This window comes from Antechinus flavipes, chromosome 4 (assembly GCF_016432865.1).
Source record: "Antechinus flavipes isolate AdamAnt ecotype Samford, QLD, Australia chromosome 4, AdamAnt_v2, whole genome shotgun sequence".
NCBI lineage: Eukaryota > Metazoa > Chordata > Mammalia > Dasyuromorphia > Dasyuridae > Antechinus > Antechinus flavipes.
In genome coordinates, this window is record NC_067401.1 from 256,839,068 (window position 1) to 256,856,133 (window position 17,066).

Consider the following 17,066-nt stretch of genomic DNA (forward strand, 5'->3'; position numbering starts at 1 on the left):
AGATAAATTCCCCAAAAGTAAGGTAAGCAGTAGTGGGAGCTACAGTTTTAAGTATTATGCATATAAGTGAATAGAATTTGAAAGATAACTAATGCTTCTCTCTTTTTCCAATTTAAATCTCAATCTACAGAAACTGCAGAAAAACGAAGTAGTTATGTTCCTAGTGGCAAAGAGCTGTAGCATATTCAATGGTTCAGAGCATATACTTGTTCTAGAAAATGCCAAGGGAGAACAGCAACAACAGCAAAATTAAGCAGCACAGCCTCAGGCATGCACTGCAGGGATATACATGACTGATTTGGATTCTGGCTATTGCTAAAAAGCAAGATCCCATTACTCTAGGCATCCTTCTTTCGCTTTTTGGCAACAGCAGCTTTTGAGAAAACCAGATAAACTGATGCCTCTAGAAGGAAAAGATATAATTTCCCTCATCTCCATCTTACTTTCTTCCTCCTCTCCCTTACCCAAAACTTGCATGACTTTGAAGTACTCGTTTACAATGACTACCCCAATTCTTGGACCAAATCTGGGGTGGTAGTTGCTTATCCTGCTGTGTTGCTGTTCACCCTCAGCATCTATCAGACCAGACCTGAAACAATCAAAAAGAAAATACAGAGCAAAACAGGTAAGCTTAAAAAATATATTTATGTAATTGGCTATGTCCTGTCAATTATAATGATAAATGGTTTGTGGACAAGAATTTTTTAAATAAAATCTATATGCCGTGTACAACATATGCTAAAAAAAAAAAGTTTATTTATTGATAATAATAAGCTCCTTTAATTAAAGAAAAACTAGAATCCTATAAATACTAAGACAGTATTGGTTATTCAGTGGACTCTAGGCTCAAAAAACAATAACTGACAAAGAAGACAAGTAAGATTCTCCACAATAATATTTTTTTTGTGTTGGAACTAAAGGCAGTACTATGGATCAAAATCTATTAAATAAAAAAATACCTACTAATAATGGCATAATTTTCATTAATGGCTGATTAACGGCAGGAGATGAACTAAAGAACAATTCCACTTAGCTTTTAAGAAATGTTATTTATTTATATAATGACTCCCACCTGCTCTTCTATCATTCCTCTCAACATCAATACAAAATACAGGAATTCTCTCCTTTTTTTCCTTTCTGTCAGTAGAGGAGGGATCATCAAAAAAGTCCACATATGGAATACTTATTTTCCACGCAGCAAGATTTCGGGGTGTACTAGGGGTACTAACAGCTTCTACTGGAGAATCATCTTCCATTACAACAATCCCTTCTTCAATCTGCAATGAAAAATGAAAGTGAGTTCAATTAAATTGCAGCTTACTACTATAAAGAAAAGTGTATTTTTTTTTTTAACAGACACTTTACACTGAAGTGAATATTGTATTCTTCAAAATCATCCTCTCACGAGGCTGCACACTTATCCCAATTAAACTGTCCTTGCACAATCACAAGCAAATACTCTTCTTTTGGAATTGCCTATTAGAGACCTATTTTACAAACCTGAATCGTTAAGAGAATGGATTTAATTTTTATAAAGCTATACCATGCCCAGGCTAAAGAATGTGAAAGCAATGCAAGTATGGCTATAATATGAGACTGATTTAACTGGGTGATTCATAGGCTGATTCTAAAAGTAAGTCTAGAAGAATTCCAGAAATATTTTAAGCAATGGTTAACATCCCTGGAAAAATCATATATAGCTTCACTAGGTGACTAAGTTCAAAGTCAACTATAGTGCGAAGATTTAAATTGTTATGGTATGTCTGTTTTCAAAAAAATAATAATAACGGCATACTTTAGAGACATTCTACATAAATTCAAGATTTTTTTTTAAGAAAGGGAGTGTGAAATCTCTACATGTAATAGAAACAAGTCTACTACCTTTCCTACTTTTTCCTTTACATAGTCTCTTCCAGAGCCACTGTTTTGTAAGACTGATTTTCAAAGGTTTTTGTTTTTTTTTTTTGTTTTTTTTTTTTTTTTAAAGCATGTACTGGTATGAAATCCCATTGCCTCTATAAATTTATCTCTGACTACTTTAGTCCAAAGTAATCAATCATTCATTCCTCTCAATTCTGACATCACTTAAGAGTAATGTATTCTACAATGCCATGGTACAATTCTACATGTTCTTTGTGATATTTTCTGGTGCTTCATTTCATTAAAAAAAATTTTTTTTAAACTAAATTCTAAATTAGCTCTAAAAACTTTAATAAACTAAGCTCATTTAGTATAGTAAATAAATAACTACTAATGAATGGCTACATAAAGTCATGCCTTAATTAGCTATGCTATGAGAAGGAAACATTGATTAAAAAAAATTTTTTTTAAAGAATCATCTATTGGAAAAATAATCAGTTTCCCTACTAGCAAACATCCAAGCTTTTAGAGAATTCTTCTGTAATTTGAGAGTTATTGCAATGAATAAGACTAGAATCAAAGACAGTTAAGCAATGAGAAATGTCATGGATTAAATTTAAGAAATATTTACTTTAAGAATTTATTAGGTAAAAAGACACTGTTACAGAAACACAGAAAATAAAGATTAAAAAACAACATTCTCTCTGCCATTAGAGGCTGCAATTTAATAGGGAAGTTAAAATATGGACATAAAAGATTCCTCAAAAAAGCTGAGTAGAATGTTGAAGTGTATCAAAGAAAAATAATACTGCATTCAGTGACTTAGGCACAGGTATGTCAGAAACAATTTTTATTAACTTTATTCTATATCCAAGCATTTTGAAGAAAAATGGTCAAACTGGCACGATCTATTTCCTTGTCCACCCATGTCCTTCAAAATCTTTCTAATTCAAAACAATTTAGGATAATAGAATAATCTTGAAGGAAAAAAGTGATAGTTAAAATATAACGTGGGAACTAACATACCAAAACTACAGTTGCAAAAATTAGTCACTTACTCTTCAACTAGAACTACTCAATTCCTTTCTCTAACCAATTCCTTCAAAGTTTTGCTAACTCAATACTGTAATCCTTTCTTTAAAAAAGAAAGAAAGAAAGAAAGAAAGAAAGAAAGAAAGAAAGAAAGAAAGAAAGAAAGAAAGAAAGAAAGAAAGAAAGAAAGAAAGAAAGAAAGAAAAGAAAAGAAAAGGTACTTCCCTCAAAAGAGTCAAAAGGCAATCAATACAAGATCTGAGAAGAAAATGATCTCATCTAAAGAAGAATTATTTTTCATTTTAGCTTTTGTTCTGAAACTTTTACGTGTATTCCCAAAATGAGAAGAGTTGTGGGATAGAGAAAATATTACTCCTTAATATTTTCAGTTAAGTGGATTTGATTTTTTATAAAGACCAAAAGATATACCATGCCTAGTCTGAAGTTGAGTGGATTTGATTTTTTATAAAGACCAAAAGATATACCATGCCCAGTCTGAAGAATGTGAAAGCAATGCAAGTATGGCTGTAATATGAGATTGATTTTACTGGATGATTAATAGGCTTTTTTTTTTTTAACATGTACTGGTATGAAATCCCATTAAAAAAAAGTTTTTAAAAAGCTGAAATTACATTATAGTTATGATCCTGAAAAATTTGACTTTGATGCTGATATGGTACATACAGAACCTAAAGGATGATGATTTCTTATACGCTAGAAAAGAGTAGCATGGTATAATATGATGGGTTGTTTTTTTTGTTTTGTTTTGTTTGGGGGGGAGTATTTTTTTCCAACAATGTCCAGTTTTTCTAATCTCTCCTAAAGAAAGGGCCATATAATGTTTTCATGACCCATTTGTTTTTTGATTTCTTACTGAAGTGGCAGAAGGAAATAATTAATAACAATAGATAATATTTATATAGAGCTTTAAGGTACACAAAACACTTTTGAAATATATCATTTTATCCTTACAACAATCCTGTGAAATAAACAGATGCTGTTATACCCATTTTAAGGCTAATTGAAGGCAGACAAAGGTTAAATGACTTGCCCCTGGTCACACAGCTAACTAAGATGGAAACTGAATTGGATCTTATAGAATACAGGTCCAATGCTCTATCCATTGTACTTCCTACTTCCAATGTCAGATCCTAAAAGTTTAATTTTCATTTTTTGGAAACAAATCCCCAAGAAATTCTAATGTGAATGCAATATGCACCACAAGGTATCTGTCCAGAGCTGTTAACTCCAATTCAAACATATCACTAAGTGGCAGGAAAAAAATGAAGTCTTATATGAACATTAAAAGTTGACTAAAAAGGGATGTTCTGAAAAGAAACAAATAATTGTAAAATAGACTTAACTCTCTTTTGTAAGGACTGTTAAACTATTTTTGCATTACATTTGTTTGCAAGTTTTATTTGACCTACTAGAGCAGCAAACACTCAGAAATGTAAGGGATTTCTGAATCCATTTCGTCCACTGTTAGTTAATTCTGGTTTGCTAAGCCCAAATACTAAAATCAATGTCTAGTACATCCTAGGTGTTGAATGCTTACTGAATTGATTTAATTAACTTATTAAGGAAAGATACCTATTATTCTCTAAGCAACAGGGCAGTAAAAATAAGCCCCACAATGTGATTGCAATAACTTTTTTTTTTTGCCTTGCAAGAGGATATATATCTGCCCGAGAATGTCCTCTAGAACATCTCTAACAACTTAATAAGAAGAAACTCATTTGCTCATAGAAAACCAATCTACTTTTGGATATATCTAATTATTTGAAACATGTAGATAGCTTTCAATCTTAGGAACAAAAGTAAAATCAATGCAAGAGATATTTATTGAGCATCTAACATAGAGAGTACAGTGCTTGGTACTCAAGAGTTAGTAAAGCAAGATTAATGGGCAAAAATGCTATAATTAAAGAAAAAAAACGATGGAATAAGAAATGTAAGGATGAGAAGAAATAGTAAAATAGTAGATCTAGATTTAACTACTACAGCATATCAAAAAACAGATGCACATTCATTAATTCAAGAAAACTAGATAGTTTTACTCACAAAGTCATCCTCGCCTTCAGTTAACCCATAATTAGGTAGCATAGCTCCCTCCATTGTAGTACTCTTAAATACTCCTTTGATTTTGCTGCCGATTTTGCTAATCCCAAATGATTCTCCTCTTTTCTGGGTGCTCCTGAATAAGCAAAAATATATTAAATAGAAAGCACAAAACAGTATTACTTTATGATTAGATTAAATGACATATAATAATAGGTAATATCAAAAACATATCAACTATAGGCATGACTACCATGATTTGCTTTTTTTTTTTTTCCCCCTGAGGCAACTGGGATTGAATGACTTGCCCAGGATCACATAGCTAGGAAGTGTTAAATGTCTGAGACCAGATTTGAACTCAGGTTCTCCTGACTTCAGTGCTGGTATTCTATCCTCGGCACCACCTAGCTGCCCCCATGATTTGAAATCTTAAAGTTGGATTAATTCTTAAAATTTAAGAAGCCAAAGATTGCAACTGGATATGTTATATAATATAGTTATAGGATATATAAAAATAAAAACTAAGACCTGAAAAAATACTAATAAATATTTATAATATACATAATAGCAAATTCAAAATGTTAATTTAAAGGTTAACATTCAAGTCAGAGTTCATTGTGATATTTTATTCATTCAGCATTACAAATTGAGATAGGTATAAAACTCCACTAAAACCAAAAATCAAAATAGAATAACATGCAGTAGTTACTGCTAACTGCAATACAATGGGGCAAATCACAAATACTTTGACCTTTTCAATATTTACTGCTTACATAAATTGTAAATCTGAGGGAAAAGAATTGTTCATTTACTTTAACAAATAAATTCTAAAACAGCATTAAAACCTTCAAAATCTTCTAAATATTCAAAGAGATATAATGCAGGAGATGGATTTTATTTTTATACACATAAAGGAAATAAAATGCCCAAAAGATTGGTTAGAATAATTATGAGGATAAAAGCTAATGTAACAACATTCAGCAAAAAAAAAAAAAAGCTTGAATATAAGGGTTTACAAACTTTAAAAAACATATATAGCCCCAAAGCAACAAAAAGTAAGCATAAAAGCAACTATTTGCCTCCAGTTATTCCTTATTGTTACATTTCAGCATCCATAAATATACATTTTAGCCAACTAATAAACTCATGCTTACCGTGTATTACTGCCCTTACAGCAGAACCCCAAACAAAAATCCATATTTGGAATTTGGGAATATGCATTTAAAACACATAATTACAAGCCAATATTGAGTCCTCTAACAACAAGACAGCAAATACTTTACTGTACTAATATAGAAGCAACTCACAATGACTAATATCATTTCAAAAATATAGATCTTTGACTATACATTTCATATAAAAATTTTGAAATGTAAAGCAAAATTAAAATATTATTTTCTATTAGAAACAAGTGAAATTCCAGACACTATAAATAGCAATAGTATAAATTAGACAATTTTATAGGAAATACGGAAATAAAAATTCTGGAGTTCTAATTCTAATTCACTCTGAATGGTTTAAAGATTCAAGACTATCATAGACAAGATAACTTTCTAATACGAATGCTATTTTCACCATATTTAAGAATGGTGATGTTATATTTTGCAGTCTGCATGATTTTGTATCAAATAAGAATCATTCCATCACCTTCCTTGCAATGACATTCAGGAACACAAAAATTAAGTAAAATCAATGAACTAAAATTTAAAATATCACTTTTTTGTGAACCCTACTTGGGTCCTACTTAGAGAAGAACTAAATAAAATAAAAGCAAATAAATAGAATCAAGGAATCAAAAACCTATGATCCAACATATTCTTGAAGAATGTAATTTGTATATAGTATGTATTTGTAATGTGCTATTTCCTAAAATGATGACTAAAATATAATGGCTCATTTAAAAATGAGATTCCCAACTAGCTGATGTAAAGGCAGCATGCACAGTAGTATCTTTCTTGTCATTTGGAGCAAGATGCAGTTTGTGGCATTAAACAGGCAACATAGTTTTTAAAATTACATGCTGGCTCAAAACTTACCGAAAATCATCCAAACTTAGGCTACCTCTGCAATAATAGACATGTGAAATCATACATGGAAAGTAAGAAGGAAAGTCTAGAAATAAGCAAGCTCCAATTCAAAAACTAAAGAAGTTTTAAAAATTAATCAGGAATGATATAATACTGAAATTTTTGTAGGAAAACCCTTTAGAAATGTCATAAAATCAATAGAAACACAGGGTAGCATGGCTAGATGAAGTGGGCTTGGACCTATCAGTTGTAGGCTTTCACAAAGAATTTTTGAAAATCTATTATACTTGAAATCTTTCTGAATTATAAATTATAAATTTTACTCTTATTTGGGGACATAAGTTATTTGATACATTGACAGCTCAGTAGAAATGAATATATATTTTTTTAATCTACACTTTTTTTTTTTTTGCTTCAACATTTATTAAGTACCTACTGTGGCAGTATATTTGCCAATTTCTAGAAAATTCAGTACATGGGGTTCATTTATCCTGCTAAGCATAAGTATAAGACACAAATCATTTCAAATCTATTCAGTGCTTCAGGTAAAATGCAGATTTTTATTAACACATTCTCTATACAAATCTGGTTCCCAATAGATCACCTAAGTAATTTCATTTTGTGACCCAACATATGGTCTTAAAATTATAAGGCAAATTCATTCTGTGAAGTACACAAGCCCTTCTCTCCCAGTGATGTTCTTTTGATTATTTTTTGTATGTTTAATGTCAACCCAGGTTGTATGGGGGGGAGAGGGAAAAATTGGTTCATTTTTATGACTGGAAAGCACCCTGTAAAAATATTTATTAGGAAACAAGATCAGCAATAACATCAAAAATTAGGTTTATTCCAGTTATACATGGATTCTAACAGGACAGAAAAATCAAGAACTGAAATATATTAATCTTGGGCTTACTTAGCTATTATATCACTTTGCTCTTTTGTTGAAAAATTCTTTAGTGTTTTGAAGTGATTAAGTGCTCTATAGAATTGTAATTCAACATCTAAAGTATTTCTACTCTGCTCATGCTGCAAGGCTTATATTTATTTATATTTAATATTTTTATATTTAATATTTATCATCTAATTAGGGAGTTCATAGTGTCAACATGAGACAGTGAAATTGTATAACATACATACCTGTTGAATTTTGAATTTCGTGTTGGTGACTCTGCTCCTCTTAAAAGCTGTCTGAAATACTGAAAAGGAAAAAGGGCAGGGAAGAGAAGAGAATATGCATTTATATAGAATCTACTATGTGCCAGGCACTGTTGTGAGCACTTTTTAAAAAAATGTCATTTGATCTTCACAATAGCCTATATAAGGTAGGTGCTATTATTCCTTCTACTTTATACCTGAGGAAACTGAGGCAAGCAGAGTTTAAATAACTAACTCTGGGTTGACACAGGTAGTATTTGACACTTAATTTTAACTTAGATCTTACTGACTTCAGGACCAGAGCTCTATCTACTGAATCACACTTTGATATTACTTCATGTTAATTTTAAATCAATGCTTTTCACTTCTCAAAAAAGTTATATATCAGATACATTCAAAATCATTTTGCAAAAGTCCTATTCCTATGAGATGAGAGCCAGTCCCACTATGAAGTGAAATGATCTTAGGCTTTCAATTATATCAGAAAAAAAAATCACTAACAGATTCTCCAGAACTAGAAACTTCAAAAGTAGGCCTTGAAATATACTCTATCAACAAAGAATCAGCCTATCTTAAAATACTTGGCCAATGGGTAATAAGTTTTTGGACAGAGGAGTCAATGACAAAACTAGTTTATAACATGAAATTATTTGCAAAACTTGTTAGAACAGGAGAATGGAAGTTTATATATAGCAACCATTTTGAAAAACAATAATAAGCAGTTAAGCTTTCAGATATAACCTGGTATGAGACACCAGATGAATCTAAGAAAATGTGAAGATGAAACCAGCAGGCCAATGGCTGTTGTGGGCCAGATCTCTGAAACAAGGACTCTTACAAGTTGTTAAGTCAGTGGAACTGATAAAGACAATGGTTATCTAATTTAGCATGGTGATTAATAGTTCTCGAAGTTCAGCATGGTAGATTTAATCTTACAACAAATAATGGTTTCCTAGTGATATAATGATTGGTTTATACTCAGTGTGGAGCACATAAGCTGAGACAAACTCAGCCAAGGGAGGCAGAGAAAGATTCATTCACTCCATCTCATACCACTGTGGTGGCAGGGAAACCAAGACTCCAGAAGGCCTCTAAGAAAGCTAGCCCGGGCCCCAGATAAGGAAACCAGATTGTGAAGGAGAAAATAAAGGATTTGGACTTTAACATCTGGCTATTCTTGTGGTGATTACTGAACTGAAAGGAAGGCTGCTCCAAGACCTCCAGAAAACCAAACGAGAACATTACAAATGGCTTTAGAGGTTTTCATATCAGATATAATGAAAGACTTGGAGCTTTGGGTATTCAGAGAAGCAATTACTTTACTAATAACATACTTAATTAATCACTCCAAGGTAAATGTGACCAATAACATAAAATAAGCCAGCTCATAAAAGCTGTCTACATGGGAGTCTTAGAAATTCTCTCTTCAAGCTATAATGTGGTTCTTAATATTTTAACCATTATGTAAATAGACAACAGTTGGGTTTCAAGTTATTCTTCTTGTTGCTCGGTCACTTTTTAGTTGTGTCTAAGTGAACCCTTTTGGGGTTTCCTTAGCAAAGACACTGGAGTGGTTTGCTATTTCCTTCTCCAGCTGACTTTACAGAGGAGGAAACTAAGGTAAACAGGGTTAAGTGACTTGCCCAGAGTTAAGTGTCTGAGGTCACATTTGAATTCAGGTCTTTCTGACTTCAGGCCTAACACTCTATCCACTATACTACCCAGCTGCTCCTTCAGGTCATCTACTTTGAAATAGAATAAACAAACAATTTTAAGTCTGTCCCACAGTATCTTAGCTCACAACTGCACTGGCTGACTGAATGATGAGAGGAAGAATTAATTTGCTGCCAAGATCTACTAGTGTCCTGGCCCACAGCAATCGATAGCCCCAAAAGCAATCTGTCCCTTGACCCTTGGGTGCCAATAACTGAGTAACCAGATCAAAAAAATCAGCCAAGAAGCACAACAATTCCTTCTCCCTATTCCCCAATCCCATGGAGGGGGAGGAGCAGTGTTCCTGAAGTCAGAAAGACTTGAGTTCAAATGTTGACCTCAAAAAGTGACCCTGGGAAAGTCACTTAACCCCAACTGTCAAAAACACACACACACACACACAACACACACACACACACACACACACACACACACACCAAAGAACAACAAAATAAAGAGGGGAGCTTGTCAAACCAAAAAAAAAAAAAAAAAAGTTGCCACATATTTTTCTGGATTGCTGCTGACACAAATAAGCAGTATGGATTATGGATTATGACCCTGGCCACCCAGGTTGTAAAGGCTGGGTAGAGAGGAATGTACTACAGTGGGCTAGAAGGTTGAATCAACTCTTAAAACCTCAAGCTCACTAATTACACCAAATGTGGAAATCCCTTTAAGGGTATTAGCAGACAAACACAAAATGGGAACCATTTGCCATTCAACTACTGCTGAAGTCTTTATCAGTGACAATAATGGAACTTCCACATTTGGTACATTTGCACTTATTTAAAAAAGTTATATCAAAAAGAACATTTGAAATAGACCAAATTGTGTAAAAGAAATCTGAAATAAAAATATAAAGATTAACTTTCACATGTTGGGAGCTGAGATGTTTCCCAGATGTGCTGGGCCTCTCCCTGCAGGGATTAAATAAATGCTTTCTCTTTGTACTTGAAGAGTAGTTGATTTGGAGAAGGGGATCTAGAACTCATCCCATACACCTTCAATTTCATCATGATCTCCTTGAAGGGGAAGGAAATTCTTTCAATTTTTCTATTTTAGTACTTAACACAATAGGGTAGAAAAGTGCCGCACTGGATTGAATATCAGGCCTGGAATCAGGAATACCTGAGTTCAAATCAAGCCTCAGATACTTACTAGCTGTGTGACTTTGGGCAAGTCACTTAACCCTATTTGCCTCAGGTTCCTTATTTTTAAATAAGCTGAAGAAGGAAATGGCTAATCAATCCAATATCTTTGCCAAGAAAACCCCAAATGGGGTCATGTAGAGTCAGAAATGATTGAAAATGACTCAATGGAAACCCAGCCCAAATCCCAACAACACAGAAATAGGACTGCTGAATTAGCAATGGTGCTGGAAGCTTCTCTATCTCTAGGCCCAGGAACATCCGGGAGGACTGGAAGGGTCAGTGGAAAGGGTCTGTGGCAACAGAACAGGAGTCTGGTATGTAGTCCGAGAGCAGACCTGGTCAACTGAGTCCCAGACTTGGCCAGCACACACTAGATTTTACAGCTACAATGAGATAGGGACATACCTAACAGCTCCAGGGCAGAAAAGAGAGCTTGTGGCCAGATCCCTGAAAGGATTTCTGAAAATAGCTGCACAAAATCCCTGAAGCTTGGGACAGTGCACCCTGCACTCTAGAAACAGAGTCCTACTTTAACAGAGTTAAAAGCAGATAAATAGGCTAAGAAAATGGGCAGACAAAAAATTTTTTTGACCATTGATGACAAGAAAGATCAAGATACACTCATAAGATGGTAACAAAGACAAAGCTCCTATATCCAAAGCCTCAGGCCATGGAAGAGCTCAAAAGAGATTTTGGAAAGTAAAAAAATTAGAAAAAGAAGTGAGAGTGACACAAAAGGAAATACAAAAAGTTAATGAGGAGAATGCCTTTAAAAGCAAAATTGGCCAGCTGGGAGAGGAGATACAAAAAGTCACTGAAGAAAATAATTCCTTAAAAATTAGAATTGAGTAAATAGAAATTAATGACTTGATAAGGAAATCAAGATACAATAAAGCAAAACCAATAAAATAAAATTAAAAAATAGAAAAAACGTGAAACATCTTATTGGAAAAACAAATGATCTGGAAAATAGATCCAAGAGAAATAACTTAAATATCATTGGTCTATCTGAAAATCATGCCCAAAAAAAGAGCCTGGACATCATCTTTCAATAAATTAATCAAGGAAAAACTGAACTAAAATTCTAGAATCAGAGGTTAAAATGGAAATTGAAAAAATCTACCCATCATCTCCTAAAAGAGATCCCAAAATGAAAACTCTCTGGAATATTATAGTCAAATTTCAGAATCCCAGGTCAAGGAGGAAATACTGCAAGCATGCAAAAGGAAATAATTCAAGTATAGTGGAAACACAGTCAGGATAACACAAGATTTAACAGCTTCCACATTAAAGGACCAGAGGGCTTGAAATATGATATACTGGAGAGCAATGGAGCTAGGATTGCAAGCAAAATCACCTATCCAGCAAAACAGAGTATAATCCTTCAGAGGAAAAAATGGCAATTCAATGAAATAAGAGGATTTTCAATGCACTCATGGTGAAAATGACCAGAGTTGAATGGAAAATTTGTTTTTCAAATACAGGACTCTGGAGAAGCATAAGGAGGTAATCAAGAAAGTGATATCATAAGGTACTTGATAAGGTTTATCTGTTCACATTCACATATGGAAGCATATTTGTAACTTATTAGAACTTTCTCATTCTTATGGCAGTTAGAAGGAATATTTATAGAGAGGGCATAGATATGAGTTGAATATGAAGCTGAATATATGTTTTAGGGGTGAGAGAGGAATGTACTGGGAAAAAGTGAAAGGGAGAAGTGGAATGGTGCAAATTATCTACCATAAAAAAAGAAGCAAGCAAAAGCTTTTACAGTGGAGGGGAAGAAGAGAAGAGCACAAGTGACTAAACTTTACTCTTATAGAATTGGCTCAAAGAGGAAATAACATACATATTCAATAAGGATATAAAAATCTATCTTACCCTGCAGGAAAACAGAAGGGGAATGGGATTTGGGAAGGACAAAAGGGTGATAAAAGAGAGGGCATATTGGATGAGAGGGGTAGTCCAAGAAAACTTTTGAGAAAAGACAAGGTAAAAGGAGAGGGAGAATAGAATGAAGGGAAATACAGTTAGCAATAGTAATTGTAAAAAAAAAAAAGAAAAGAAAGAAAAGAAAAGAAAAATTTTGAACTGAGTTTCTCAATAACTCATTAAGTCAGGTCTCATTTCTCAAACAGGGAATTGAGTCAAATTTCTAAAAAATGAGAGTCATGCCCTAACTGATAAGCAAAAGACATGATCTGTGCCGAAAGAGCTATAAATTTATGCAAATCCTTTGACATAAAATACCACTACAGGCATGAATACCAAAATAGATTTGAGGGAAACAAAAGGAAAATGACCTATATATATAAAAAAATATTAAACACAGCTCTTTTCTCAGGGTGAAAAAAAAATTGGAAATTAAGGGGATGCCCATAAATTGGTGAATGGCTCGATAAACTGTGGTATGTGTTTGTGATGGAATACTATTTTCTATGGGAAATAATAAGCAGGATGCTCTCAAAAAAAAAAACAAAAAACCCAACAATCTAGAAAGTCCTCCATGAATTCAAGCAAAGTAAAATGTACTGTCTACAAAGTAATAGTGATATTCTTGGACGATCAGTTGCAAATGACTTTGCTATTCTTAGTAGTCCAGTCATCCACGACTACTCTTGAAGGATTATGATGAAAAACCCTATCCATATCAAGAGAAGGAAGTCTTTTTTTTTTTATTTAATTTTTCTTGAATTTTATTTTCATTAGGGTAGGAGATCTATGTTTTCTTTTATAACTTGAATTTTATAGAAATATTCTGCATAATTTCATGTGGTTTCTTAATAGAACCTAGAACTCAAAAATTTTTAAAAATATATAAAAAAAACTTTATTTTGAATTAAACTAGAAAAAATATTAAATAAATGAAAAAGAAATAATTTAAAAAACTCAACAACAACACAATTCTTGGCACAGAGAAGGCACACATACACACACACACACACACACACACACACACACACACACACACACACGCAACCTAACACTGACCAAGATAATATTAGAAACTCCTGATCCATTAAGATATGCTTTCTCCTTGACACAAAAATCATCTACAACTAAAACCTCAGAAAAAAACACAATCTGAATACAATCTCAATAGGAACTTTTGGAAGAGCTCAAGCTCAAGCTCTTTAATGAGAATTTTAAAATGTTCTTATATGGAATGAGAACAATAGAGGAAAAAACTGGAAATGTTTTTGGAAAACAGACAGGAGAAAAAAAAATTTCAATCGTTGAACTTTCTAAATGGCATGAGCATTAAAAAAAAAAAAAAAAAAAGCCTTCCCTTCTTCTCTCTGCCCCCTCACCCCCATCTCGAGGCAATTGGGTTTAAGTGACTTGCTCAGGGTCACATAGTTAGGAAAAGTGTCTGAAACCAAATTTGATCTCAGGTCCTCCTGACTTCAAGGTCAGTGCTCTATCTACTGCACAATCTAGCTGCCCCCATATTTCAAAAAAGCTTAAAAGAAATTTGCCTAGATTTCTTAGAATCATAGGGCAAAGTAGAAAAAAAAAAAAAAAAAAAAGATTCTACCAATTGTCTCCTGGAAGATTTCCTCAAATGAAAATTTCCAGGAAGAATATAAAAAAAATTCAGTCTCCAGGTCAAAGAAAGAATATAGCAAACAGACAGCCAGAAAGAAGAAATTCAAATACCAATGAACAACAGTCAGTATCACTGGTGATTTAGCAGCCACCCATATAAAGAAGCAGAGAACTTGGAATACAATATCACAAAAGTCAAAAGATAATGTGTTACAGCCAGAAAAAAAACCTGAAAAACTGAGAAAATATTACAGAGGAAAACAAAATGGATTTTTAATGAAATAGAGGACTTTTCAGCATTCAAAATTAAAAATGCCAGAGCTACAGAGAAACTTGAAGTTTAAACACAGAAGTGAAGAGAAACATAAAAAGAAAAACATAAATTAATGATAATATAAACTATCATTATCAGGGTTCATAGAAGAAATCCAATTAAATAAAGATTAAAGTGTTCTGTGGTATCTTACAAGGGTTGAGAAGGAAAAGCAGAGAAGAAAAAGCTAAGAAGGAAAAGAAAAGTTAGGGAAAATTATCTCAAATACTTAGGATGAACAAGTGAATATACACACAAACAAGGAGAAAGGAACTGGTTAAAAAGAAGGAAAAACATATATACAAACATACAGACACAAATGTGTTGTAAATACATATTTCATTAAACAAGAAAATATGAAAAGAGGCAGAAAATGGGAGAAGGGGAGGAGAAATTAGAGCAAAGGTAAAAAAAAAACTAGAGGGATCACTCTTAAATGTCTTCCTAAAATCCTTAAATGGCATCCTAAAAATGTTAGGATGCATAAAAATATTTATAGCTTTTTTTGAGGTGGCCAAGAATGGAAATCTGAAAAGAGAACTATAGTTTCTCCCATCTGATATACCTGGAGACATAACACTTGCTCTACTTTTCTCTACCAATCACTCATGTGGTTGCATATAAATAATGGTTGAATAATTGAATTCAAGAGCTAATGAGTTTTTGGTTTTAAAAACCTCTACACCAAGTTCATTCCCAACTTACCTCATCACTGTGACAGAACATAGGAGTAAATACATTCTCCAGAAGAGAAAGAACATGCTCATATGCTTCAAAAAGGCACCTCATAGTTTGAAGTTTTACAACATCTATATAGATGCCATCAGCAACTAGGGAAAAAAATAGAAAAATACATGTAGAACAGTACAAAAAAAATTTACTTCTTAAGTTCATGATAATCAAAGATCACATGAAAATACTACAAATTAAACTTTATACATAATATGCTTTCTGTTTCAACAAGTCAGTCAAAGAGAAATTTATGAAATTTTACCATATGCCAGGTATGCTCTGGGTTTCATAAATGACAGAGATACCAAAAAGGCCACACACACACACACACACACACACACACACACACATACAAAATGTTCCTTCCTTAAAGGAAGGTATATTTCAAAAAGAATATAACATGTAAGTAACATAAGATATATAGACTAAAGTAAGCAAAGATAATCTGAAGGAGAAAGACATGTAACTGACAAAAAGAAGACACAGAAAGTGATAAGCTGAATCTTGAAGGAAGTGAGGAAAATTAAAAGGATATGAGAGGGCAAACAATTCCAATCATGGGGGACATGGCAAAGGCACAAAGAAAAGAAATGGAATGTTATATTCAAGGAGGCCAGTGTCAACTGACTCAAAGAATACACAGAAGGCAATAAAATATAAAAACAGTGAAAAGGTAGGAGGGGTCCAAGTTATGAAGAACTTTTATGTCAAACAGAGGACTTTATATTTGGTGCCAGAGATAACAAAAAAGTCACTGGAGCTCACTATGCTAGGTGGTAGTGACATGATCCAATCCATGTTCTAGAAAAATCACATTCCCAGTTGAGTGGCAGATAGACTAAAATAGAGAAAAGGCTCGAAGTAGGGAGTCCAATTAGGAGGCTGTTTCAGTAGTCTAGATGATAGGTAATGAGGATCTTAAAATAGCTGTAGCTATGTGAATGAAAATAATATATACAAATGACGCAATAAAAGTAAAAATGGCAAGATTTAGCAAAGGGCTGGACACTGAGGGTAAGAGAGACAGAGGAACTGAGGATGATATTGAGGTTTGAAGCCTAGTTGACTTATAGGATGATGATACCATCCACAGTAATTGCAAAATTTGGGAAGATGAAGGTTTGGAAAAGAAAGATAATGAAGTATGTTTCAGATACGTTGAGTTCAAAATGTTCCAATTGGAGATAGCCTAAAGTCAAATGAAAATGACTAACTATAGCTCAGGGGAGGGGTAGAGTTGGATATTTAGCTCTGGAAATCAGAGAAGATTTGGTGAGAAGAGAAATGATGAGACCACTAAAACAATAATATAGAATAACAACAACAAAACAACAAAATGGAGGTGAGGCCTCATTTCTCAAATATACAGAGAACTGACTCAAATTTATAAGAACACAAGTCATTGCCCAATTAATAAATGGTCAAAGAATATGAACAGACTATTTTCAGATGGTGATATTAAAGCCA

At 33.2% G+C, this 17,066-nt stretch overlaps 1 protein-coding gene across 5 annotated transcripts in view; it reads right to left on the bottom strand.

Annotated features, from left to right (window-relative positions):
* The window catches only part of SNX14 (sorting nexin 14), a 112,674-nt gene that overhangs the window by 47,957 nt on the left and 47,651 nt on the right, over positions 1-17,066 (bottom strand). For 4 of the 5 annotated variants that reach the window (XM_051997346.1, XM_051997344.1, XM_051997347.1 and 1 more), the window contains 5 exons: positions 15,573-15,697; positions 8,121-8,179; positions 6,990-7,016; positions 4,957-5,089; positions 1,073-1,277 (listed from right to left, as the gene is read on the bottom strand). In XM_051997346.1, the coding sequence (XP_051853306.1) occupies positions 1,073-1,277; positions 4,957-5,089; positions 6,990-7,016; positions 8,121-8,179; positions 15,573-15,697 (549 nt within the window). The remainder of the gene's footprint in view (positions 1-1,072; positions 1,278-4,956; positions 5,090-6,989; positions 7,017-8,120; positions 8,180-15,572; positions 15,698-17,066) is intronic. The other variant, XM_051997345.1, reaches the window with a different exon arrangement.